The sequence below is a fragment of the Aspergillus karnatakaensis genome (assembly GCF_047715665.1).
Source record: "Aspergillus karnatakaensis strain CBS 102800 unplaced genomic scaffold BJY04scaffold_2, whole genome shotgun sequence".
In the NCBI taxonomy this organism is placed as follows: Eukaryota; Fungi; Ascomycota; class Eurotiomycetes; order Eurotiales; family Aspergillaceae; genus Aspergillus; species Aspergillus karnatakaensis.
The window spans coordinates 795,491-820,320 of NW_027395714.1; the positions used below are offsets into that span (position 1 = coordinate 795,491).

General features: G+C 50.7%; 10 protein-coding genes across 10 annotated transcripts; 5 read left to right on the plus strand and 5 right to left on the minus strand.

Moving 5' to 3' along the window:
• Window positions 1-828: 828 nt before the first annotated feature.
• BJY04DRAFT_177303 (uncharacterized protein) lies at window positions 829-2,866 on the plus strand. The gene is made up of 3 exons (XM_073709588.1): window positions 829-1,553; window positions 1,614-1,682; window positions 1,737-2,866. The coding sequence occupies exons 1-3, from the start codon at window positions 1,151-1,153 to the stop codon at window positions 2,774-2,776; spliced, it is 1,512 nt and encodes a 503-aa protein (XP_073576917.1). The 5' UTR covers window positions 829-1,150; the 3' UTR covers window positions 2,777-2,866.
• A 1,995-nt stretch (window positions 2,867-4,861) lies between these two features.
• On the plus strand, window positions 4,862-6,693 carry BJY04DRAFT_177307 (uncharacterized protein). Its single transcript, XM_073709589.1, has 4 exons — window positions 4,862-5,414; window positions 5,472-5,765; window positions 5,826-6,118; window positions 6,172-6,693. Exons 1-4 carry the CDS (start codon window positions 4,923-4,925, stop codon window positions 6,350-6,352), a joined length of 1,260 nt encoding a protein of 419 aa, XP_073576918.1. The 5' UTR covers window positions 4,862-4,922; the 3' UTR covers window positions 6,353-6,693.
• BJY04DRAFT_177308 (NmrA/HSCARG family protein) lies at window positions 6,694-8,055 on the plus strand. Its single transcript, XM_073709590.1, has one exon. It carries the CDS (start codon window positions 6,729-6,731, stop codon window positions 7,698-7,700), a length of 972 nt encoding a protein of 323 aa, XP_073576919.1. The 5' UTR covers window positions 6,694-6,728; the 3' UTR covers window positions 7,701-8,055.
• Window positions 8,056-8,195: 140 nt separating this feature from the next.
• On the minus strand, window positions 8,196-8,798 carry BJY04DRAFT_213066 (uncharacterized protein; the record flags this gene model as incomplete). The annotated part of the gene is made up of 3 exons (XM_073714766.1): window positions 8,196-8,275; window positions 8,341-8,641; window positions 8,697-8,798. The coding sequence occupies 3 exons, from the start codon at window positions 8,796-8,798 to the stop codon at window positions 8,196-8,198; spliced, it is 483 nt and encodes a 160-aa protein (XP_073576920.1).
• Window positions 8,799-10,752: 1,954 nt separating this feature from the next.
• On the minus strand, window positions 10,753-11,424 carry BJY04DRAFT_47145 (Hpt domain-containing protein). Its single transcript, XM_073720458.1, has 2 exons — window positions 11,137-11,424; window positions 10,753-11,081 (listed from the first exon to the last, which is right to left on the minus strand). The coding sequence occupies exons 1-2, from the start codon at window positions 11,274-11,276 to the stop codon at window positions 10,802-10,804; spliced, it is 420 nt and encodes a 139-aa protein (XP_073576921.1). The 5' UTR covers window positions 11,277-11,424; the 3' UTR covers window positions 10,753-10,801.
• Window positions 11,425-15,647: 4,223 nt separating this feature from the next.
• On the plus strand, window positions 15,648-17,181 carry BJY04DRAFT_47302 (protein tyrosine phosphatase-like domain-containing protein). The gene is made up of 3 exons (XM_073720460.1): window positions 15,648-16,604; window positions 16,662-16,801; window positions 16,847-17,181. Exons 1-3 carry the CDS (start codon window positions 16,102-16,104, stop codon window positions 16,927-16,929), a joined length of 726 nt encoding a protein of 241 aa, XP_073576922.1. The 5' UTR covers window positions 15,648-16,101; the 3' UTR covers window positions 16,930-17,181.
• BJY04DRAFT_213069 (adaptin-binding domain-containing protein) lies at window positions 17,070-18,429 on the minus strand (the record flags this gene model as incomplete). The annotated part of the gene is made up of 3 exons (XM_073714767.1): window positions 17,070-17,149; window positions 17,213-17,503; window positions 17,550-18,429. The coding sequence occupies 3 exons, from the start codon at window positions 18,427-18,429 to the stop codon at window positions 17,070-17,072; spliced, it is 1,251 nt and encodes a 416-aa protein (XP_073576923.1).
• Window positions 18,430-18,765: 336 nt separating this feature from the next.
• BJY04DRAFT_177325 (putative small nuclear ribonucleoprotein SmD3) lies at window positions 18,766-19,585 on the minus strand. The gene is made up of 4 exons (XM_073709591.1): window positions 19,388-19,585; window positions 19,253-19,313; window positions 19,058-19,187; window positions 18,766-18,986 (listed from the first exon to the last, which is right to left on the minus strand). The coding sequence occupies exons 1-4, from the start codon at window positions 19,442-19,444 to the stop codon at window positions 18,884-18,886; spliced, it is 351 nt and encodes a 116-aa protein (XP_073576924.1). The 5' UTR covers window positions 19,445-19,585; the 3' UTR covers window positions 18,766-18,883.
• A 74-nt stretch (window positions 19,586-19,659) lies between these two features.
• On the plus strand, window positions 19,660-20,714 carry BJY04DRAFT_47811 (phosphatidylglycerophosphatase). Its single transcript, XM_073720467.1, has 2 exons — window positions 19,660-19,757; window positions 19,807-20,714. Exon 2 carries the CDS (start codon window positions 19,857-19,859, stop codon window positions 20,604-20,606), a length of 750 nt encoding a protein of 249 aa, XP_073576925.1. The 5' UTR covers window positions 19,660-19,757; window positions 19,807-19,856; the 3' UTR covers window positions 20,607-20,714.
• A 614-nt stretch (window positions 20,715-21,328) lies between these two features.
• Window positions 21,329-23,894, minus strand: BJY04DRAFT_47747 (homeobox domain-containing protein). The gene is made up of 3 exons (XM_073720464.1): window positions 22,929-23,894; window positions 22,672-22,871; window positions 21,329-22,624 (listed from the first exon to the last, which is right to left on the minus strand). The coding sequence occupies exons 1-3, from the start codon at window positions 23,258-23,260 to the stop codon at window positions 21,345-21,347; spliced, it is 1,812 nt and encodes a 603-aa protein (XP_073576926.1). The 5' UTR covers window positions 23,261-23,894; the 3' UTR covers window positions 21,329-21,344.
• Window positions 23,895-24,830: the final 936 nt, after the last annotated feature.

Below are 24,830 nucleotides of genomic sequence, written 5' to 3' on the forward strand. Positions count from 1 at the left end.
GAAGAAGATCCCGCTACGCAGACGACGGTGATATTTCGACGAGTGAAGGAAGCAGAAGTGGAGGAAGCAGTCCTGAGAGCTACGAGGGGGGCCGATTAGGCCGTGACCGGCGGCCCATTGGCCCGCCCAGGGGTCTTGCATTCAGTGGTCGAGCGTGATAGCTTATATCCACTCTTTCCAAAGCGCCTATCCCGCACGACATCCATACGAGCGCGTTGGACAAGAAAGACCGGGTGAAGCTTGAACTTCAGGGAAGGGCCAAATGCTCAGATGCTGTGCGAGACGACACGCCATTCAATGACTTGATGACTTATGACATGACCTCAATATCCTATAGATCGAGATGTCTGATTTGTCCTTTGTTGCTAAATTGTTCTCATTTTTAGCCTTGCTACCTACCATCTAAACTGTTCCACTATTTGACTTACCAGAGCGAGCGATGACGATAAGTAATGAATCTGATCTGCTGGCCGGCTCACAGAGTTCCCGGTCGTATGCGTTCTTAACGTTGCATCGTGGTCGGCAAACGGTCATTGTATTGCCCTCACAGGCAAATAGCGCTATTTCCTTGGCTCCCCACTAATATCACCAGTATGCGAGCTGTATAAGAATTGACAGGCTTGCCTTTGGTACGGTGGTGCCTAGGTGATTTGCAGCAACCACAACCTGCACAACTAGACATAGTACATAGCTAGGTACCCTTCGTAAAACCCAAGCTCGCCACGTAAACAATGCTCAGCCACAGCCACCTGGGCAGCACGACCGCATTCCCGAAAGGGAAGGCATGATGTTAGGTACCTGATATGGCTGAGTCATCATGACATCAGACCGTCTAGACTGCCCAAGCAAGGATCAAGAGGAATCCAAATGTTTTTATCATCACCACGGAGGAGAAAGAGACTCAACACTCAGTTCCTCATTCATTGCCCGGGTAGAACAGTCAGACAGTCAGACTAACTGCGAGGCGTTTTCCAGACTGCTTACCCACCACAAACAAGACACTCACAACACTTTCCTTCCCCGCATTCTTCTCCGAGACCACTACTACTAGATATAGTACAGCCTCGATTACGTACCTGCAGCGGCTACTTTCCCCCGACACCTGTACCGGCCGATTGAGAAAACAACCATCTTGTTCTAGCATAGAGATATGCAGTTAGCGCTCGGAGGCCGCCATGCCTCGGTGATAGCAAGAGAATTACGCGCTGGACGCGGGAATGTCCTGTGCTCGCGTGCTTCGCAGCTTTTGAGTTCCGGAATGTCTCGCGGCCTTCGACAGACCTACGTCCTAGCGGGGAGTCGGGTGTGGAACCAGCGCGTGCATTCTGGAGCATTGGATAATGGGAAGACCACATACCCATTCGGAAGAGCATCAGTCTCGTCAGTGCTGGACATTGGGCCGTACGAAAGGGGTATACTCGCTGGGAATAAGACGCGGGGTGCTCGTAGTAATAGCTCGTATGAGCGAAACGGGTCTGAGGAGATTGAAGAGGAGGGCCGGCTGCGTCGTGAGACAAGGCCAAGAGATAATTTTAGTGGGACACCAGAAAAAGGTATGTATTTTGAGTCTGTCCACCAATGAAGGATGCTGTGTCGATACTGAGACTTAATAGGAAAACTGTTAACTACCCCGTCGAGGTTATTGAAGCTTCTCATTCCACTGCCGACTGACCACCCCAAGGGTGAGTGTCCCTCGAGCGCGCACAACTGCTGAGCTTCGCTGATCTCACATGTAGACGTCGAGACTATCGCTATACTCATCCACTCACAGCAGCCACTGTCCTATTTGGAACGTCTAATCCAGGCAGAGCTCTCTCCAATCACAGACGAGGACGGATGTGAAAGACGGCCAGGTGTATCCTTCATCGCCTTCCAATACGAGGACCACCCCATTCGGCCACGGAAAGCACGAAGCAAGAAGTCCAAGAAGTCGGTCGATCCGTCCAATGAGATGGAGGTTGAGGAGGTGGCGGTTGCAGATGATAAAGGCCAGGGCCATCCCGAGGAGACTAGCCCGCCGGATAACGAACTCGACACGTACAGTTCGATTCGGCAGGCCGAGCCCAACGGTCATGATGCCGACCAACGATACGTACGCTGGTCACACGCCACAGAAATTGGCGACTTCATTCGGGATGCGGCGCGCGCGGGAGAGTTTATTGTTGCCCTTGAAGGCGCACCATCAGGGCTAGATCAGATCAAGATAACAGTGCCGTCTTTTGACGAGCGGACGCATTACCTTCGCATGCGCCTAAGGAAGCTCTCCGACCGGATTCGGAATATCGCGGAGATCAAACACGAGTGTGATAAATTGGCACACCGAGGTGCACAACGCGTGGCCCTGGGTGGATTCGGTGTGCTAGTCTTCTGGTGGGGTCTTGTCTATGAGCTTACCTTCCAGACGAGCCTAGGATGGGACACGATGGAGCCAATCACTTACCTGGCCAGTTTGTCGACCCTTATGGGTGGTTACTTGTGGTTCCTATACCACAACCGTGAGATTTCATACCGTTCAGCGCTAGACTTTACGATAAATGCTCGCCAGAAGAAACTATATCAGCTAAAGGGAGTGGATCTACAGCTCTGGGAGAACTTGATCTATGAAGGAAATTCCCTACGCAGGGAGATTAAAACGATTGCCGCCGAATACGACGCAGAGTGGGATGAGAGGCACGACGAGCGAGATGAGCGTGTCATCAAGGCCTTGAAGGAAGAGCGCAACCAGAGGAAGGACGAGGACGAACATGAGGGCGGCAAGAAGCGGGCGGATGATTGAGCCGCCTGGAAACCCCATTCCCCATGTATATTATTATTTGTACATATATTTTGAGTTGCATTTGAAGCCGCAGTGGCCATTTTAGCATGACTTGCTATCCTTGGGTGTTATCTAGAAGGGATTGACTCTCGGCCAGCACCAGCACCAAACATAACGGGCTGTTTTACTCACGTATTTTGAATTGCCAGAGCCAAGGTTGTTGGTTTCCTCACACCACCTGTGGGTAGCCGGTTTGATCAGGGTGAATCATTCACCTCTCAGCAGGATACCATCAGAGTAAGAGCAAAGCCTGAAGTCTCTTCTTCCTTGACAGTGCTCCAGCCTAGGGTAACAATAGGCCTCATATCCCTGTGGACATTCTCTGTGAAATTCTTGGATACTTCCGAGATCCACATATCGAAGCAGAGGGTAAGAACACCGTGCAGTTCAGACCCTGGGTCGGTGTCGACAAGGAGGATGAGGCTCGCCGCAAGACTGTTGCCAGCATGTGGTTTTCAATGAGTTGGCGCCGCCTCTTCTATGCCCTATCTCCAGGTAAACCTCAATCAGGAGTCACTGGAAAGAGCCGTGCATTTCTCAAAGAATCCACGGATAGCACCTGTCCCATGTTTCGCTCGACTCGGTTGAGCTCGCCAGGTTCTGTGCCAGTCTGAGCCCCTTGATGCAACACATTGATTTCTCAGCGATACACCTCTTATCAGGAACTTGGGTGCAGTTCTTGGATTTCCTGCGGGACAAACATCTGGAGGGAAAGGCTGCAGTTCGTGTGGAGTTTTGAATAGTTTTGATCGTCCTGATGCCATATGGGCTGAGGGGCACCCTGCATCGAGTTCTGCAATACCGATATCATTGCCTTGGTGAGGTGGTTTGTGTCTAGGGGGAAATGGAATATCCGCTTGTACACAGAATGAAGGCTGCAATGGCAGCTGTGAGATACTCGACGCGAGCAAAACAAAAAAAAAAAAAAAAAAAAAAAAAAAAAAAAAAAAACATACAACAGCTGGGATTCGCATGTGGTCACCCACCATACTACTAACCAGCCGGCGTGTGGCTTAAGTACGGCTGAGCGGACGGGAAGCCCTGTTCTCCACACCCTGTGGTCGTATGTACTATATAGAATTTTTGTTTAGTCTATAAAGTGCAACGCACAAGCTTCTGTTCGTTCCTCCTCTGCATATGCCAGATTTGTGGTGGTCGAGGGTGCTGCTTTCTCTAATTCTGTATATTGTGGAGAAAATCGGAAGTGTGTTCATTCACTATATATAGATATATGCAGCCCGGTCGGCATAAGCAACCCCGTCTATCCCATAATCTGGCTTCCCTGTTATATTATGCTTCGACTATATATAACCATACGATGCAGTACTCCGCAAATAGAAGTTCCATCTAAAGTCACTATTATACCCTCCAGTTAGGTTCACCGGAGTATCTGCCTACCCTATACGCGTCATACATGCTGTCTTCAACGAAATCACGTTCGCTCCCAAAGAGCAGAGATATCTTAATTTTCTTTGTACTCTCGCACACAGAGCCCACGAAATCCTACACAACGACGACGCCCTCGCTGCACGGCAACGGGACCACCATGGGTTAAAACAATGACACGGGATGCAGAGATCCGAGTAGATATTGATCATCGCCGAAGAGGCGTACATGGTTGAAACACAGCCCTATATTATTAGAAGAAGAAGAAGAAGAAGAAGAAGAAGAAGAAGTTATTAGCAAACCTATTCTAAAGGATGAGGCCTTGAGAGAGAAGTACTTCGCCGTCAAAGCGGTAGAGCAAAAAATTGATTAAAGTATACAGCTTGTTCCTTATAATCAGATCTGACGGACACCCCCCTGACAACGTTATTTTTGTACGCCGCTGATCATTCCCATAAGTTTGAACTATACTCCCTTGCTCGATACACTGCATATACCAAGCTTTATGTAGTTAGTTGCTTACACAACTTGATAGTCTTTGATAGCCCTGCCAAAAAGTGACCATCCTATCTCCAATTTAACCATATTGATGATTATGGCGTGCGATTATGTATACTACAGATAATCATGCCACGCCGACCTACCCGCACCAGAACCCCTCTATTATATATGTCTTAGAGCCAACATACGCTCACCCTAGTCAATACACCATACCCCTAAAATGGTTGCCCAAACAATCACAACCGTAGCAATCATCGGCGGCGGCCCCGGCGGCCTAGGTACAGCCATCGCTCTCTCGGAACTCCCATTCCTAAAAATCACCCTGTACGAAAAACACCCCGAGCCCCGGGAAGCCGGAGCCGGGATCAGCTTGAGCACAAATGCGTGGAAAGTGCTGGACCTTCTGGGGGCAAGCGATAATGTCAAAGGGGGGTCGAAGTCCAACACACATCATCGAAATGCATACTCAGGCCAAATTTTGAACATCACGAAATCACCGGAAAATGCAGAGGGGGATAGTCGTGGTGCGATTCGGGCACGGAGGACGAGGCTACAGACGGCGCTGTTGGAGAGGGTACCCGAGGGGTTGATCCAGTTTAGTAAGAGGGTTGTTGCGCTGGAGGATCTGGGGAAAGACGGGGCGAGGCTGTTCTTTGAGGATGGGACGGAGGCGGCGGCGGATCTTGTTGTCGGGGCCGATGGGATACACTCGGTGAGTGAGGCTCTTGGTCTGATTGAAGGTATCTACTGCTGATGTGAAGATACCTAGGTGGTCCGTAAGACCTTATTTCCTGACCACCAGCTTCGGTTCACAGGGAACAGCGCCTTCCGTGTTCTGGTTCCCAGGTCCCGGCTTGCCCACCTGGAAGATATCACGGCCACTACTTCATGGTGGTGGGGTGAAGCAGGCCATCTATACTTCTCAGATGTCGAAGATGACGAGGAAGAGAAAGAGAACCCACTCTTCGAGATCACAGTGCGATCTTATCGAGAGCCCGATACCCCAGGAACGGTGCCGTGGGGAATACCCGCCACGAATGAGAAAGTGGCGTCTCGAGTTGAGGTTCGCAACAGCCACCCAATGAGCTCCATAGCTTGGTCTCATCTTTGACACTGTATCTAGGAATTTGACCAACGCATACGAGACGCGGTGAGCGTGGTGCAGGAAGGAGAATGGAGGGAGTTTGCCACCTTTGCCGGACCCCGTCTGAACGACATCACAGGCTGGGGCAAGGTTGCTCTTATTGGGGATGCTAGCCATCCTCTATCAGGTGCATTTGGCTCTGGAGCTACATTCGCGATGGAAGACGGCTGGATCCTGGCTAGAGCACTCGAACACTCGCGTCCTTCCGCCAGTGCAGTTCAAGAAGCTCTCGATATCTTTCAGCGGATTCGGGCACCATACTACGCAAGAATGTCAGTCAAGATCCCCCCTTTTTTGTTCTTTGGCCTGATTATGTTAAATGCAGGTATGCGCACCTGGACGGGATCAAGGACAAAGCGCAACAACAATCTCGAGCAGAGAATTTGAGTTCTGACACAATCTTGAGGCACAAGATTGACAACTTCCTCTACGGCGACAAGGACTTTATTTACAAGAATGATATAGAGAAGGTTTGGAAAGACTACATCGGCAACAGCAAGCTATAAAGATATTCTGGAAGGCTAAACAGAGGAAGGAAGCCCAAGGGTACAGCGTTTGCATGCTATCTTACGTGCAGATTAAATAATTGTTTCTATTTTCAGCTCCCGCAAAGGCATGACTGGGGCAATAAGGGATCTTCATACCGAGCTGACTGAGGTTCTCTGATAAGACCCCTCTCCGTGCGGCTGACTTGTACTCGAAGCGGATGGAATCCTTCGATCCTTCTCCATGTTGGTTGTGCAGAGCTCGGAGACTTCCAAGGCGCTAATAATTAACTCATCTATTAATGTCTCCGATGCGTCTAGTATATAAAAATAGTCAAATCCCGAGGGGAGTGTAAAGCTAGAAGCGGATCTCAGAACAATACCTACTTGACTCACCATGTCCAAGAAGATCATAACTGTCGTTGGCGCTACGGGCGCGCAGGGTGGCTCCGTCATCACAGCCCTCCTCAACAGCCCTGTTTACTCCATCAGAGCAATCACTCGTAGCCCCCAGAGTGATGCCGCCAGAGCCCTCGTTGAGAAGGGTGTTGAGGTCGTCCAAGCCGACCTCAACAATATCGGATCTCTCCGATCTGCCTTTGACGGATCTCATGCTATCTTTGCCGTGACGAATTTCTTCGACTCCTTCCTGACAATCGGCATCCAAAAGTCAATGGACAATGAAACACAACAAGGTATCAATCTCGCCAATGCGGCCGCCGCCACAGACTCTCTAGAGCACTACGTGTGGTCGACACTACCCAATACGAGACAGAACAGCGGCGGAAGAGCCGTTGTTCCCTACTTCGAGAGCAAAAACAGGGTCGATAGTCATATCAGGTCCCTTCCCGATCTTTTGCAGAAGACCACCTTCGTCTGGATTGGATGGTACGCAAGTAACATCCTGATGCCGACGCAGCATCCTACCCGAATCCACACCATCGATGGCAGCAACAGGTCCTACGTGCAATTCATTAGCGTACCACCGTCGACCCTCGTCCCGCTTCTGGGAGACGAGAAGATCAATCCCGGTCTCTTTGTCAAAGCCATCCTGGAGCAGCCGCAAAAGACCTTGCCAGGGAAGATTGTATCCGGGGTTGACGAGACCCGACCGTTCAATGAGGTGCTAGCATGGTTTGCGGCGGTCCATGGAATCGAAGCGCGCAGCGTGCAGATATTGAGTGCGGACTACGTCAAGATGTGGCCTGTTCTGGGTGAGACCGCGGATCTCACCAACCAATACCTTTCGCTCATGGACGGTAAGGGGTTTAGTAGTGTTGAGGAGGAAGTCTTGACGAAGGAGGATCTCGATGTGAAAGGTTTAGTTGGGACGGCGGAGGCATTGAAGTCTGTCCCATTGCTAGGATAGCGGTTTCTTCGACCTCAATTAGGAGAATGAAACACAGCTTGGGCAATGACAGTGTTAGGATTCCCGCTTGGTGAGGAGAAACACCAACACAAGTAGGAGAAACTTGAGAGCGCTTCAGGATAGAGTAGTGACGGGGCCTAGGTACCTAGAGACTCGCACCTTTCCAAAAGAGGAGCCTCCATAAGACCCGTTCATCGTGATGACTCCATCTTGGAACAGCGTAATGCCACTGAAACTGAAGAACAAGAGGTTGTTCAATCAATTAGGTAGACTAACCGGTATGGGATCTGAGGCATCAAATCAACGTACTCGAGGAGTAATCAACAGATTGAACTGTGGAAAGGCACAAGAATTAATAGATTTTGAGACGACTTGTAAAATATCCAACTCCAACTGCGCTAGCATTCTAGAAACAAGAGAGAAAGAACCGAGCTACCTTATTATCCACGCTATGCTCTGCTGAAACAGACTTCAACTTCCAAGGCCCTTCATTAATCATCCGTTCCTCACAGGGTCATAGTACTCTTTCTTCGGTTGGCCGGTGTCCGTCGATTTCGACTGCCTAGAGGCTTGTCCTGCAATGCAATCTGTTAGATCCATGCACTAATTTTGCAAACCAAAATAAAAAAAACAGAAGTACCTTGGTCGTCGCCCTTTCTCCGGTTTCGATTGTTGCGCACATCCCTCGACCGAAATACACTGTATAGCAACCACCCCGCCACCCAGTTCGGTCCATACTCGCCTGAAGTGTCCCCGCTTGCAAAGAGCGGCCTTGTCTGGGGTGAAGCATTCCGTGCAATTTCTCGAATGGCCCATTGCTGCCGGTCGGGTTTGACATGGTGCCAGAAGTAGGGTGGTTTGGTAGACGGATCGGCGGCAACGGTGTCGAGGAGATTGGACGAGTCTTCGTTTAACCGGTTGTAAACGATGATCGTTTCGTCCTTTAAGTGAGGGTCAGCGTCGCGCTGCAATAGGCGAGGGGGCTCGGTCACATACTCGCATTGCTCTGTAAAACTGCTCATGCTGGGGGTCGTGAGAGTTCAGCGCGAGCGCCTGCATAAACTCCTCCTTTGAGGCACGAGGGCCAACCGCTGGCATTTCCGTCGAGTTGTAGAGAGAATGAAGGTGTTCTTGTGCCCTTACTTCGCTAAGATAAGCCCGCGGTGGAAAGATAAGATGGCAGCATTGGCTGAGTTAAAGGAAGCCACCACCAAACTTAAATACCACACCATGCGAAGGAAAGGAACACACGACCAGTAAACGAGATGACCTGGTTTGCGTGTATTTCCCAACAAAGGCAAGAAGCGTCGTACAAACGGCTCCGAATGCAGCAGGATAGAAAGAAGAAAAAGTGGTTCCATTGGATCCAGGAGGAAGTGGACTAATCTTTTTGCCAACGAGCCACCCACGATTGTTTCTTCATCGGACGAGAATTGAGATGTAGGCAGTTGCAATGGCAATTAAATCGGCGTTCTCATCCCGGCCGACGCACGTCCAGTATGGATCTTCTTGCACGCCGAGGGACGGGACGGGGTAGCTTGTTGCGTTTGTGACTGGGATGCATGCATGCATGCAGCGCCGTTGCTGTCCTTCCCTGCGACGATTGCGGACAATGATCAATCAGGTACTGCGGGAAACTGCAGGTCTCTTTTAGGGCTTCTCAAGGTGAGAAAGTTGAGGTGTTCGATCTGTCGAAGAAAAGCGTAATCGACTGGAGTTTCGAGGGGAAGCTGGTCGTCGGCCTGTAGCTATCCGCAGATTCATTCGCCTTGGAGGTCGAAGAGAAGACTTCAGTCGCTGAACACCTGACCCCCAAAGCCGGGCACAATGCACGTACCTTTTTTGAGACACATCTCACACCTTCATGGATAGTGGCCCCCTACGATAGTCGATCTAACCGTCGTGGCCATTACCATCAGATGTTCTTGCGAGTTTGCCAGCAAACTACTCGGAAGCTCCCTGTCGATCGCTCCCGCTAAAGCGTCTGCTGTGCGACCCTCAAAGATCACGCACGGATTGAGAGTGAGAGCAGACAACGAGGCCTTTGCCCGTCCTCCCAACGGTGTTGTGTCTCCCTCGGCTGGACGACAAACAGTATAGTCGGGTTCGGAATGGCCCTCGTCGTGGGGTCCGTTGGGGTTCTGGAAGTCGGTGCACTAATGGTGTTGAGAGATGGAGTATTGGGAAACCCCGTTTGACTGAGGAGGAATGGGAAGAAGAATAATTGGAGAACGAGCCCATGCTGGAGGGAGACGAGGCATCCAATTGAGTGTGGCGGGACATCAAAGAAGAGCGGACTGTGGACGAGGTGAGGCCAGAGGAGGTGAAGTTGTACAGCCCATACTTAACCGACACCCCCGGCCATCTCTCCGTCCCACCATGGAAACAAAAAAAAGCTCAGGGAAAACCGGATTGTTGTTACTGGATTTCGCAAGGCTCGGTTCCTGCGGATCCAGCGTGAGCTTTCCCGCTCATTAAATCAAGTTAAGATAAATTGGCATTCTTCCCCCTTCTTTATGAACTGTCAGTCAAGCTTCAGGCGAGCTCTCGCCTGCAGGGATTTCTTGCTCATTACGCCGAATATTGAGGATGAAACGCCGGTGCCCTGGTCATGACCACCAACAATAAACCACTCTCTTCCTTTGATACGGATCAACTGCTATCTTCCTCGCGCAACTACTGTACTCTGGCTGTTCGCGTCCTCCGGCCCCCGATGCTTACCCGCGTTATGCCACAAGGCAATGTGCATGAGACATATCATCATTCATGAAATGGCTGACAGATATGGACGCAAAAGATGCAAGCAAGACAAGACCTATCATCTACCTCAAAAAAAATCACGGTAAACTCCTTGGTTCATACAAATCTAATGAGCAAGCACCCAAGCGGGAAAGCTCCGCGAAAGAGAGAACATGCATGGCGACAGTCCTCCAAGTCCGTGTGCACTCCTGGTCTTGGGGTGAAGATCACTCTGGGTATTTGGAGTTTCATTGTCCTGTGCTGAGATGAAGTATGTGAGCGTATGTGGGGTGAGTATGGCGCCACCCTCTTTGTGTGGTATATCCAGTTAACAGACAGTACGATCTTCTTCTACCCCCAGCTTAGGGCGATGGGGACTTGGGTGGCTCCTCATCACCAAAGTATTCCCGAAGGAAAGCCTCTACCTCCTTGTAATCCTTCTTAGCGGTCTCTAAAGTCTTTCCGATCTTCTCGAGAGACACCTTCTCGTCCGGCTCGTCAGTCGTACCCGACTCATCTTTGCCAGCCCCGTAGTGCTGAATCTTCTCACAGGCATCCTTGACCTTGCTGAGCCCGATAGTGGCCGAGGAGCCCTTAAGGAAATGCCCCAGCGATGATAGCTCGTCAAGTTTCTTGTCTTTCCTGTAGCGGTTGCCGTCAGAATTGCGCATTCAGGCGAAACTACAGGTGGACTTACAGGGCCTTTTCCATCTTCTCGAATGTGCTTTCGGCCTGGTCGAAGAAGCCGTATACAATGCCCTGACTAAAGTCGTGTTCGCCCTCCTCGTCCATCTCGAGGATCTGCTCGAATGTGGCTTGGTCGATGCTATCTGACATATCCGCCAAAGTTCTCGGCTTGGCTGGTTTAGTCGATTTGGCCTATTTGATATCAGTTCCGAGGCTGCGAGGGGGTCAAGAGAGTATGAGCAGAAAGACGTACCGGTTCCTCATCCTTAACCTTGGTCTTGGTAGGTTCGGGGTTGGTAGTTGGTGGCGCCATGATTATGATACTAGGTGAACAACTGGAATGTCACGCGAGGCGAAATGGCCACTGTGTCTCCGGATGATGCCCCAAAAGAAACAACCCAGCGCGTTTGAGATACTGGGATTACTGGAGCGAGTCTGCTGAATGAAATGCACGTCAGTTGCCGATCCACGAACGTCATGTTGAAATTACAGCAGCTCAAATTCAGGTATACAGGTTGCCTGCCCTACGCAATAAGGGTATTACGAGGGATGACCGCATGCAAGCAGGGAATGTCCGGGGGTGGAACGTGTTATACAGGATTAGCCCAGGAAGAGAGTGTCACCTCTGGGTGTTATGGCAGAAATGAAGCTGGAAAGGGAGACCGACTGGTGCACGAAGGCTAGGTATATCAGACAGTGAGGTAGCAGGACGGGAGGAGAAATACAGCAAGCAGACGACAGCCACAGTGTGGGCTGAACACACCAAGCAGCAGGGTGGGAAGGGTGGTAAGAAGAAACAGCTGGCGAAGGAGGAGGGGTAGAGAGCTATAGTGTATGTAATCAGAAACGATGAGGAAAAAAGGAACTCCCACCTGTGAGTGATCTGAGACTAATGTGCCTGAACCACAAATAGCCTGGGTATCTTGCAAATTTGATAGCGAAAAGCAAAAACGGCAGGGCGGGTTATGAGAAGAGGGGGAGGAGGAAGGGGGGGGGTGTGCGTAGGGGAATAAAAGGACAGCAGCTAAGCTGTATAGGTAATGGGAGAGAAGAATCACGGTGAAGAGAAAGCCAATAAGAGGGGCAAAGCAATATCGCCAGTAAGAGGATGAAGAGGGGCGGGCGTTATTGAAGTCTGAAAGTAGTGTGCGAGAGAGAGAGAGAGAGAGAGAGGGAGCGCGAAGGCAAAGATGGGATAGGATGGGATGGGATGGGATGGGGTGAGTGGTGAATGGTGAGTGGTGACTGTGCGGGACGAGAGGTCGTTTTTTATCGCAAATTTCACCCTATTTTCCCCTTTTCTGTTCTGGTGTTCGGAGCGAGGTTGGGAGGAACCAAAAAAAAAAATGGAGGGGGAAAGAGAAGAGAAAGTGGGCTGGTGGGTTCCCGATAAACACTTTCAGAGTGCAAAATAATAATGCTTATGATGAAGATGGTAATTATAACAATAATAATAAATACCTAGTACTCCGCTGGTATGAATTTGCCAGATTTCGAGCCCCTATAGGAGGACCACTCGAAACACTGAATGAGGAGCAAAGATTATTTGAATCCAACCGCAACAGACGGTGGTGGGCTGCAGGAGATTCGCCGGTGTTGGAGTTCATTACGAGTGTCTAAACAATTTATTTGAAGAAAATCGGAGAGCGGGTCGCTTCACTTTTTAAGCAGGAGCATCTCTGGCGTCATCGGTGACCCCTAACTCTGGTACAGGCGCCTTCATCTACTTCTATCTTGCCATCTGCTGCCAGCCTGCCCTGCTTTCTCAGATGGTCGACCCATGGTTCTCCGGCTTGCCAGCTACCTGAGGTCTTGAGGACTTCGAGAAGCAGTTCTTGATCATTGAATACTAGGATATGATGCCGTGATGTCCGAGAAAATCCCTCTCTCTCCTTCTCGCTCTCCGAATCTCCTGACGGACTTGGGAAAATGGGCTAATAATGAAGGTGGCCTGGTTCGGTGGAGTACCATGAGGTCACTCCCAGGGCAGCCTCATCGGCTGTCAGAAATCGAACGCCTTATCGTTCTTTGTGTTTGACTCGACAAGGTGGGAAGAGGTAGAAACAGCCTGTCTAATGAGGAGGAGAAGGAGCTTAAGAGTCAGCGAAGCTGAACCAATCTCATCTTCTGCAGGGCGATGTCTGACAGAAAAGCAGACACTCTCCACTTAGGCGTGTATGCATGTTGAAATCATCGGACCCGGACTGACGTATGATGGCCGCCCTTATTTCTCGCGGTTGATCCCCACACACCGTCGATCCCCACCATCGCAACACCACCTCACCAACCACCACTTACCATTCACCTGACCTGACAGGAAAAGGAGAGAATTATTGACCTCAGGATAGAGCTTGAACACGTGGAAACTTTCAAAGTCCATTCCATTGTCTGTTGCATCTTCCGTTTTCAATTATTGTCTGCTCAGCATTCGGGAAGTATAATGCATTCCTGCAGTCCCAAACTTCTTCGCGATTATACGCTTGTGTGTAGCCCAGCCACCTGGGAAGAATAATATCGCGTCTTCGCTAAATTCTGGACCCTGCCACTACCACCCGTCACAACACTGCAGTGAAAATGTTCTAGCCCCTAAGGGACCGCTCATTCTTCGCCGTTGGCACTCTTGGTGAGAGACAACCTTACCTAGGTAGCCGTTGCCATTTCGTCATACCCCGTAGAATTGTTTTGCGGGGTTTCAAGAAGGACAGAAAAGCCACCGAAGCCCCCAACCCCAAGGCTGAAGGGCAAAATATGGACTAGAGGTCTTCTTCATGCAGTTGTGCCTCCTCTCAGCCTCCCGAAGCCTTCTCCTGAAGCCATCGTGGGGTTCAGATTGAAGCGATCCATGAACTGGAGGGAGACGCTTCGGGGCTCGGGTGCTCTCGTGCCCTATCACAGCACGTCAGAGGTAGGATTACATCATTGTGGGGTATGTGGATCCCAGTCTGTGGCTGCAGCTGACAAATGGGAACTGCCGCCAAGAGCGCCAAAGCTTGGGCCGTCTTTGAGCATTATTGCAATGAGACTCCAGCTCCGTATGGTTTCCCACGCTCGAGAAGGAAAGCCTAGGACAATGGTTGAATGGAGAGTATCCTAACGGAGTACTATTACTTACCGAGTACTTCATGATCTAGTATTCAATTGATGCTGCCTGCCTGATTCGTGTCACGAGCTGATAGCGAGGCAAGGGTCAGCCAGATACCGCTGGTATATCAGTCTTCGAGGCTCCTTCTCCCGGACGCTCGCTGCAGGCAACAAACCGAGGTGACAAAAACCGCAAGCCACACAACAATGTCTTTTTATCGAAGCCTTGCTTATATCCACCAGTTTTCAACATTGAGGTCCTCCGATTCATCACGCTGATTTGGTAAATCCTGTTCGTGCTCTCTGCTCATTATTGTTGGGCCCTCATCTTTCAAGCGACCTTTCTCCTTCTTAGCCGGCTCGGATGTTCATTCCGCCTGTACCGCGCAAAAGCAATTCAATGGACTGGACAAGGGCTCAGGGCTGGTGTGATCCACCGAGACAGTGACATCAAGCTGCATGAAGCTTTCTGTTTAATTACGGAGTATTTCAAATGCCGCCGTGTCATCCTAGCCTTGGGTCAGCTGCTAGTAAGTAGACCCCTCTCGATGCGAGGGTGCCGTCGCATTGGACATGCGGTGAGGGGTTCTCTACAAATCCACCGACCTCCTTCAATACTCGCAGAGGTGAAGTTCAATGAGACAATCAGCCGCAGCTACTGATTCCATGCCATCTCGTGGGACAATTTAACCCATGCCTCTGGACGATTTGGTCTCGTACCAGACGAGGTTACTGGTTAAGTTTATCTGCCTCGGGCGCCTGTTTTCAATTCCATGAGACGGCCCGTGTGGAGTCTTGGTTTGTCTAAGGACGGTGTCTCAGAATGCCCAGTCCGAGTCATGATCCCTTCCCTGTACGAGTTTCAGATTCTAGCTAACGAAACCCATCAGTCAAGGCCGGTAGTTCTAAGCATGAGTCTTGAGATCATCTATGCTAACGCACCAACCCCGGGTTTCTGCCAAGATATCCTTGAGCCAGTCGATTGAGCCAGAAAGGCTTTTCGAATGTCACCAGCGTGGGCTTCAACGCGGATCGAAATAGCTATCTTGCCCGCAAAGGGAGGCGTCCATGAGCCTTGAGAATCAAGCTTGAGATTGGGCACTTCTCACTCTACCAACTCCTGTGGGTGAACTGTGCCGCCCCGGTGAGGCTGTCCCAGCCTTCGACCTAGGTATCTTGACTCCTGGCTTTCGGCCCGTCTGCAGTGGCCCGAATACTCGCTGGAGTCAACAATCTTTTTTTAGATCACTTTCTAAGGCTTTATTTGCCGGCAGTGTTGGAAATATCGCCTCGAATTGAAACCCAGGAATGACACATCGACACCCGCGCTCCAGTCAAGCCAAGGGAGTGAGTATATAGGGTAGGCTTTCAAAGACGCCCTTAGAGCCTGCACAAAAATTCAATAATCTCATATAGGCTTTTTAATGGAGTTAGAGCTGTCAGTGTACCCCGTACTCGCGTAGATCGGAATATGGAGTAGGGCTCTGGGGATGCATACATGGCGCCGGAAGCGAGTACCGAGCCAATAAACGGCCTTGATGGTAGGTACACAGCCGCCAGCTTGGAGCTTGGAGCACAGGTTACTTTGAAGTTTGGTGTGACTGAGAAAGCTTCAATGGCGGCTCTGCAGTCATGACACTTTTGGGACAAGCTCAAAGAAAGACCGTCTACTGGACGTCGAGTTGCGCGCGCGAAATCTCACTCATTCTTCTGACTGGGCTGGTCGATCGAGAACATTCAATGCCAAGACCCGTGGACACCCACGTGTCGAATTTCTCATCAACATGACCTCCAACCTCCAACCTCCAAGTCCAAGTCCCATCAAACGACCTCCTTCGATCTCAGCTTTTATACTCACCACCACCATCTTCAGGAGCGTTTCAAACCAGCAAGAATGTCTACCACAGCCGTAACACCCACTCCGAAGCCAAAACCCGCCCAATCGGGACTCAAACGCCAGTACCTCCTGCTCTACAATGCCGCCGAATTCTTCCTCTGGACAACCCTTCTTATTCGCACCGTCCGCCTCCTCATCAACCAAGCCATCACCGAGAACCTCACCTTCAACATTCCCGAGGTCTTTGAACTAACCTTCACCCCACTCCTCACAACCGCGCAGACTCTCGCGATCGCAGAGATTCTGCACAGTCTATGGGGTCTTGTGCGCGCGCCGCTCATGACGACTGCTATGCAGGTCGCGAGTCGTATCTTTACCGTTTGGTTGGTCCTTCGCCCGTTCTCGGGCGGCATTGTCCGTGTTGATGATAAGGTGGGGGAGTATGCTTACCTGGGGATTATGCTTGCCTGGGGTATCACGGAGATGATTCGGTATGGGTTCTTTACGATGCAATTGAATGGGGGCGTGGAGACAGTGCCCAAATGGTGGATTTGGTTGAGGTTTGTCTTCACCTTTTGGTATACTGAGTGCGGGGCCGAGCGTTAACGACTGCTTAGGTACAACACTTTCTATGTTCTCTACCCCATTGGAATAAGCAGCGAGTGCATTCTGGCTGTCAAGGCGCTGCCGTATGCGGCAAAGATCCATCCGGCGTACTGGTGGTTCATTGTGGCTGTTTTGGTAATATATGTTCCTGGTACGTGATCTGATCTCTGTTCACCGAGAGTTGCTAACTGTTTAGGTTCGTATATTCTGTACACGCATATGATCAAACAGAAGAGCAAGTCTGCGGCTGTCAAGAAGGATGATGCCAAGAAGCAGTAAAAAATATCATATTCGACGCCTGTATAAATAGATCTATATTTTGAGATGGGTATTGACGGGATGAGATACAGATACCGCACCGCGGTATCAACTTCATGTGAGACGTTAATCGAACATATTACATCGCAGAGCAAGCATACTTAAATTTCCTTCATGATATCCGAAACAGCTTTCGCTGCAAACCGTTTCCTGTCCTTCTCCGGTAGTTCATCACTCATATCTGGGCTAGTTAGTTTCAACTTTCAACTAACCCAGACTCACAAGAGATCGAGGAGCTTCAAACCTTTGATGGCTCTCATACGGGTCAAGAGCGCTTCAACCGCGTCGACTCTGATCTCCTCATCGCCCGCCTCGTCCTCGTCATCCTTACCACCTCGTTCGATTGCGAATCGCAAGCCCACCATCTCCCGCTCAAGCTCATTCACTTCCATACTGAACCCGCCTTCATTGTCGAGACTGAGTAACTCCCGCTCTAGATCATCTGCATCCTCTGGAAGACCGGCCTCAGGTTCTTCGTCTGCAGCCCATTCGTGCGTCTCGAGGACTTCCTTTATCCGGCGCATACCTTGGAGCTCTTATCCCTTTAGTAGCTATACGGAGATAGTGGAGTAACAACATACCGCCATATTGATTCGTCTCCTCAGACTCCTGCGCCTGTGTATCATCCCATTCCACGGCCTCAGCCCCTATCAGTCCCATCTCACACAACTGGTCCTCCCACCACCCAACAGAGAACGGCTCATCATCTATTCCCCCATCAAGATCCGCGCCAAGATCATCCCCCCCTTCGGACGCCCCGCTCTTCTGCTTCCTCTCCTGTTTCACATCCTTCTTCCCCCCTAGAACCAATAGACCGAGTACAGCACCAATCTCCCCTCGCTCTTCCTCAATCAATGTTCGTACATCCCCAACTGCACGAATGAACGCCTTGAGCGCACAAACATCGTCGCGGCTCTCAACATCCTCTGTGCTACTTAGTCCAGTTATATTCTTCACCCTCGGATTCTCAACAACAATCATGACCGCCCCAATCGCATCACGCACAACACGCGCCTCAGCTGACGAGAACTCTCTCGCCCATTGCCCACTCGGCTCCTCGCCCGTGCCAGCTCCAGCTCCAGCTCCATTTCCGAGTTCCGCAGGCGGGCTCGAGTTTATTTCCGTCCTCGCTTGTGGACTTGAATCCTTTGACTCCCCTTCTAGAGCTGCAGTATCGGGTCTGGAAATCGGAATCTCATCAACCCAGATTGGCACCTCCGCGGTGTAATATCGATTCTCAATCTTGAGCGGCGGATGCGTGGTGTACCCCGCGAAGCTCTGTGCTTGCGCGGGGAGATTCGCCTCGTGGCCTGTAAGTGTTTTTAAAAGCGATGGGATGAGCGCGAGAGACTGTGAGGAGGGGGAGAGAATGAGGAGGCGGCGCGGGTTGCGGATGGTTGTTTTGGAGGTGGATTTTGCTTTGGCTGGTGCAGTGGGTTCTGAGGGGTCTTTGGTAGTCATTGTGGGTTTTACAAAATTAATGTGTATTGGTGACAAGGTAGTGAAGAAAGAGAATGAGTATATTCAAGGGCAGAGGTGAAGAAGGAGGACAGGACGATCGGTCTGGAGATTTGGTGGTTGTTGCGGAGGTGGTGGCGGAGCTGGAGCTTTGGTAGCTGGTTGACCCGGTAGGTAAGGCTACTCAGGCATGTGGCGGCGATGTCCCGATTCGAGATATTAGGTGCTTGCTATGTTGGCTAATAATTACAATTTACCCAAACCATTATGAGCGCGATTGAGAGTTCTCGAATGTGAATGCAGCTACGAAATCTTTTGAGAAACGGGGTGTAGCCCCCTCAACCTCTAGTCATACTCGATAGAAACCCACAAGATGCCTGAACCCATTCAAATTGTTTTATTTTATCCCATTATAACAACGAAAGTAACGCCAGCAGAAACGTATGCCCGCACAAATCTACCCGCGCCTCTGTCCCCGAGCCCTCTGGACCGTGGCCTTACCACGCGCAAGACCGATACCCCGGCCGCGCTGGCCTCGTGAGCGGAACATGGGTGCGTTTCTATAGAGAGTAAAGTTAGCTGTGCTCTTTGCAAGTAGTGAATTATACAAGGAAAGGTAGAAGGAACGCACCGTAGCATATCCGGAACGATGAAAAAGCGCACGTGGCTACCACGAATGTAGACCTGGTCGAGATGGGAGACTCGGCCGTCGCGCGCTGTGACGGTAATGTCTTTTAGCTGAACGTTCATGTTGTCTTCCGCTGTGTCTGGTCAGTTTCTGTTCGATTGCAGGAATTGGATGCGGGACTGCAAAGCAGGAACACACCCTCAAGGAGCTTTCCACGGTACACGACGCCGGAGGTGATCTCTAGAGTGACGACATGGCCCTGCAACGCATGAGTAAATTTCATTCGGGCGTTTCATCACGAGGTTTCGCGAAAGGTAAGGGTAGAGAGCATACCTGCGCCTCGTTAAGGAGCTTGATCGGAATGCCGATTGTGCTTGTGAGTTTGCCCATTCTGACGATGTGTAGCGTGCGCGAAGGGAGTATTTAGAAGCGCTGGGAAATGGGGCACTCGACTGATCGAGATTCGTAGGCTGAGGGGAGGAAGGAGGCTGAAGCTGTACCGGAGTCTAATGGAGGAGGATTTGTTCCGCGTTGGAGTTTTTGCCAAGACTTATTTGGATAGGTATTCCACCACCGCCGTCTTATCGTCTTCCCCGGAACAACCACCTACGATCGATGTCACAAGCCATTGCTATGTCGCTTTTTGCGCAACCTCGCTAAATAGGGAGCTACACCATTTATACCATGATACATTAAAACATACGTATGCTCACCACCCACCACCAGCACAACCCGCCGGCTAACGACCCCAGACCAGCATCCATCCCTACGCGGCACCACCTCTGTCCAGACAAAAGACAAGATGAACCCTCCAAACACCAATCTCCGCGCCTTCAACCTCGCCGTACAAACTCTCCTCTCAACCCCGTCCCAATTCCTCCCGCACCTTACAATCCCAACCATCACCCACCTCCCCGAATCAATCGGACCCCTCCTCGAATCCCAATATCCTTCACAATCACAAGCACAATCCTCCGAAGGAGGCCCTAAGAAAGAGATCGCAATTCGCGCGCTCGTCCTTGATAAAGATAATACACTGTGTCCCGCAAAGACAACAACATTCCCCGCACATATCTACTCGCACCTTCACTCATTACGGCATTCGCCTACCTCCCCGTTCAATATAAATACAGCACCGAATTCAATTCTCATAGTCTCTAATCGTGCGGGATCACATCCGCGGTATGAAGAAGAGGCGGTAGAAATTGAGGAACGCCTGGCGGGTCTGCGAATCCCCGTATTCCGGTTACCGACCACAAGGAAAGACGGGGATGGGATTGTCGAGAAGAAGCCATTCTGTGGCGAGGAGGTGCTTGAATGGTTCCGAGAAAGAAAAGTGGTAAAGGGGGCAGCTGAGATTGCGGTCGTAGGGGATCGGTTAGGGACGGATGTGCTGATGGCGAAGGAGATGGGGGCTTGGAGTGTTTGGTGTCGGGATGGGGTTGGGGAGGAGCTGACCAAAGGGAAAAGGAATGTGCTAGAGAAGATGGAGGTCTGGGTTGAGCGGTATTTGAGAGAGTCAAAGGGCTTGAAGGCGCCTCCTCCGATTTAAAAAAAAGTCCAGAGTGATTGAAGTAGATGTGCCTGACACGATAATTACTCTAGACAAGTTATGCGAATGATCCTGTATCTTTAATTCGACTAACCTCCGTCGCCACAGGAGCATTTTACAGATCCTGGAAAGCATACTTAGAAAACAAGCTAATGCAGTGCAGATGCAGAGATCAGAAACTCAAGAGGAATCAAACACAACCATCACAAAGGGAATATGCAAACAATCCTAACCCGCCGACTTTGTAAAGCAAAAGGGAATCTCCATCTTAGTCCGACTTTCTTGCATGACCGCGTTAAATGCCCCGACCAGGTATATGAAAAGAACAATAAGAAGAATAAAAAATAAGGGCCAGGGGCAGATGAAAAGAAGGCAAAAAAAAGGAAGAAAAAAGAAGAAGAAAGAAGCAGAAGTGCTGGTAAACAGCAAATAGCTCAAAAGATAATCGCTAGACCAGCCGCGGATGAGAAGAATATTAATACAAAAAAGTGAAGATGCTTGGAATATATATCGAAAGAAAGAAATATATCCCACTTCGCCTTTCGACAAAGTATGAGCAACAAGCAAATATTTCCACTACCAATAGAGATGCTTTGGAATACAGTGCTCGCCCGGAACTGTTCCGGGGCGCGAAGCCTAGGGATGGTTCCACTGTTTCAGGAACGACAATGCGACAGGCAAAGCCAGAGAGCAAGAGAGGTGAATAGAACAACCAAGTGGAAGGAATCCGCAGAGTGCTCATGAGTCGGGAGTCAAAACATTCGGATCGACGTTTTCCAACGTCAAGCCCTGATAATCACCATGAATGCCGGGCGAAGGATGTCCGGACATGTTGTGCATCGGCATCTCGAAGGAGTTGTTATCGAGACCCATTGAAGTGGGTACCGAGTAGTTCATGTGTTTGAACATCCCGCCCATGGACATACCATCCTCTGTGTAGTTGTGTTGGTGCTCTCCCATACCGTACATGTCCTGCGGCGTATGCGACATATTCGTCAATGGGGGCGAATGGTTGGCGATCATGGGATCGACGTGGTTCACATTCGAGTATGGAGATGCCGATTGTGTGGCCACGTTTGTATCAGTAGCAGACGAGACGAAGGGCAAGGTAAACTGGGCTCCCATGCTCGCAGCTATCGGAGTCGAGTCTCCTTGAGCCCCGGAACTGAACATGGCAGGGCTTGCAAACTCAGAAGGAGAGGCAGTCGTCGTCGCCGACATCGGGTGCGTACGCGGGTCAAAGGCATAGCCGGAAGTAGTGTCAATGCGCAAATTTGCGGCAAGGGAGTGCGTCGACTGTGGTATTGGCGCATAGATGCTCGAATCTGCTTGGTGAAACTGCGGAGCCTGCGGAGCCTGCGGCATGCTGAAGTTCGTCATCGGAGTCCCCATTGCAGAGAAGTCAATCGCTACGGGAACGGAGCGACTTCTTTGGCGCTTGTGTCCACGAGTGGCCTGAAGATTCACCACCACGGGGTTTTCGGCATACATACCCATATAGGCGGGAGCAAACTGGTTCGGTTGCGACGCTGGGCGCTGAATGAAAGGCGGGGACATAGGGCCGCTAGCAGCAAAAGTGCCGTACGCAAGACGGTTTTGGAAAGACTCCAGCGAAACTAATTTCGCAAGTTGAACGCTCAAGACCTTTGGGTGTCCTCCGAGACGATGAACCATGATAGAACTAGCTTGTTGGTCCTCCGTGAAATCGCCGCACTGGTAGAAACCACCAGAGTTTGAGGAATCCATGTAGAAGAGCGGGGGTCGATTCAACTCCACAACCAAGCCAGTAGGTCTTGCGGGTGCACCGTTGGGCTGTGGTCCTTGATCACCGGACTCCAAGGTAATGTTCTTGATATAGGCGAAAGGGTACTCGATCTTGTATCCAGCCGAGTCATTGTTGATGTAGTACGTCATGCAGGCTTTTTCGGGGGAATAGAAAACGACCAGGTCCATCGCATTTTGCCCAATGCGCCTCCAGCTTCCAATGGTCAAGGACCGGCATGTGAAATGATGGATCACTGTAATCGTTAGCATGGTACACGTAAAGGGGTAGTTGGGTACGCACCAACTTTGCCCGAGGGCGTTGGCTCGTTGGGGTATGCACCATTGGCTCCATATCCGCCGGCTCTACCGAAAGGGTCACGCGCACCAGGTTTGCTGGGGTCGAACTGCATGGCCAGATATTGACGCATAGACTCAGGAATAGAGTCGCAGCCTTCACCAGTCTCAATGCTCTTCTTTGCAAGCATCTTTATTTTTGCGCGCCTGTGATTTCTGTTAGTGATGAAGGGCCAAATAGAGGACTACGCATTATAGACAAACCTGTTTTGGAACCATATTTGAACGGAGCGCTCGGTCATGTTAATCTCCTGAGCTATTCTTTCCCGCGTGGCAGCTGTCGGAGTAGGGTTTTTGTTGAATTCCACTTCAAGAGTGACAAGCTGGTCCTGAGTCGCTCGTTGGCGCTTGTTGTTCTTTTGCTGCTGAGTAAGGGTGCTTTTGCGCTGCGGGCGCCGAGCAGATGTCGAAGGAGCAGTTGTGGCACTAGAAGTGGAGGGAGAAGGGGTCGAGGTGGGCGACGAGGGCGAAGCGGTTGTGCGAGCGGTCGCAGAAGTCGACGCGGTCGACGGGTCGGGGGTGTCTGTCGAAGACATGTTTGCAGGGATTGAACGAAGATTGAAACGGTAGTAAAGGAGATACGACTAGAGTTGGTACCAGTCGAGGGAGGGAAAGAGTTGAGATGACGATCCGGCCGACAGTCAAGTAGTTGGTTGGATGGTCTGAAATATCTCCAGCAGCGTCAAGCGCTAGAGTCGATGTGTAGTCAAGTGAATGGATGGGCCTGTGCTGGGCGGAGTACTACCCAGGCGCAAAGCTGATCGATGTGAGCGCGTCACAGAAGCGTTTGAAGGTATATAAAGTGTGGAAATTAGACGAAGCTGACCGGGCAGCTTTACAGACGAAGAGAAGGCGATTCTTCACGACCGTAGCAGGAATGGGTAGATAGAGTAGGATCAACAAAGCATCGAGGGAGATACAGTGAGCTATCCTGTCTGTCTGGCTGTCTGTCTGCCTGGAGGAGGGGGCTGGATTGTGGGTGAGGTGACAAAAGAGCGATCACACCTTCCTGGGGGGTACGCGAAATGAGCGGGCTGAACCGACCGTAAAAGAGTGGAACGGACGAGATCAGAGAGTTGAAAAGTTTAAAAAGAAAAAAGAATAAATCAAATGAATGAATATGAAAGGGAAGAGGAAAGCGATGAGATGGGATGGGGGGGGGTGGTAAGAGGGAAGGGAAGGAAAGGAGGAGAGAGAGCAAAGAAAGAGTGGAGGAGGGAGAGTGCAGGGCAGCAGGCCAGACCAGGAACAGACAGGAGAGGTTTAGTGGGTTTTCCGGGGACTACTAGCCCCTATTCAGGCCTAGCTCTACGGTATCCTCTCGTGGAGTCGTGGCCATCCTGCACCTGCTGTTACCATACCATTACCATACCATAACTGGGAGGAGGTACGGATACTAGGTACTTAGCTTTCCTCCGGCACCTGCAGTCTAGTCAGTCTCTCATCTTCTCTACTACCAAGATAGATACATTCTCTTCTTTCAAGAACATCATCATTATTGATCGCTCGCATCGCTTGATTCATCATCACTACTCCTCCTGATGGAAAAAAGACAAAAATACATTTCTCCCCAGCCAATAAGAGCGCTGTAGCCCCTGCATCAGCTGCATCTCCTTGCTCGGTATGCTGCCCGATGATGTCTCGCACAAAAAGCCACCTCTGTGAGGAGACTGGGACTGTGGACATCCGACATCATTAGGCAATCCTGGTGCTTTACCAACTAGGCTAAGGTCAGACGCCTGTACAGCCTGTTCCAGGTCAGGTTTGTTTTCCGCCAACCAGTTCATCGGATGATCGGATGGCTGGCTTCGTAACAGGCGACCACCAAGCCTTCAACGGTCATCCTCACCAGCAATTGAACAGTCAATATCCGCCCCCAAAATCCATGCATGCTTGTTGCTCGAGCCTTGCTCAGTGCGAGCTTCCAAGCTCGAAAAACGTGCCCCAGCTTCCTCATCCAGTAATAATACAATCAATATTATCCACCCACTACCGGAAAACTATCAACTCCGCAGTGAGCAGTCGACCGGGAAATGCAGCGTGACCTAGATTCGTTCCAAAGGGGTTTCAGACTTTTTGGCGATGCGAAGCAGGTTGAAGTGACAC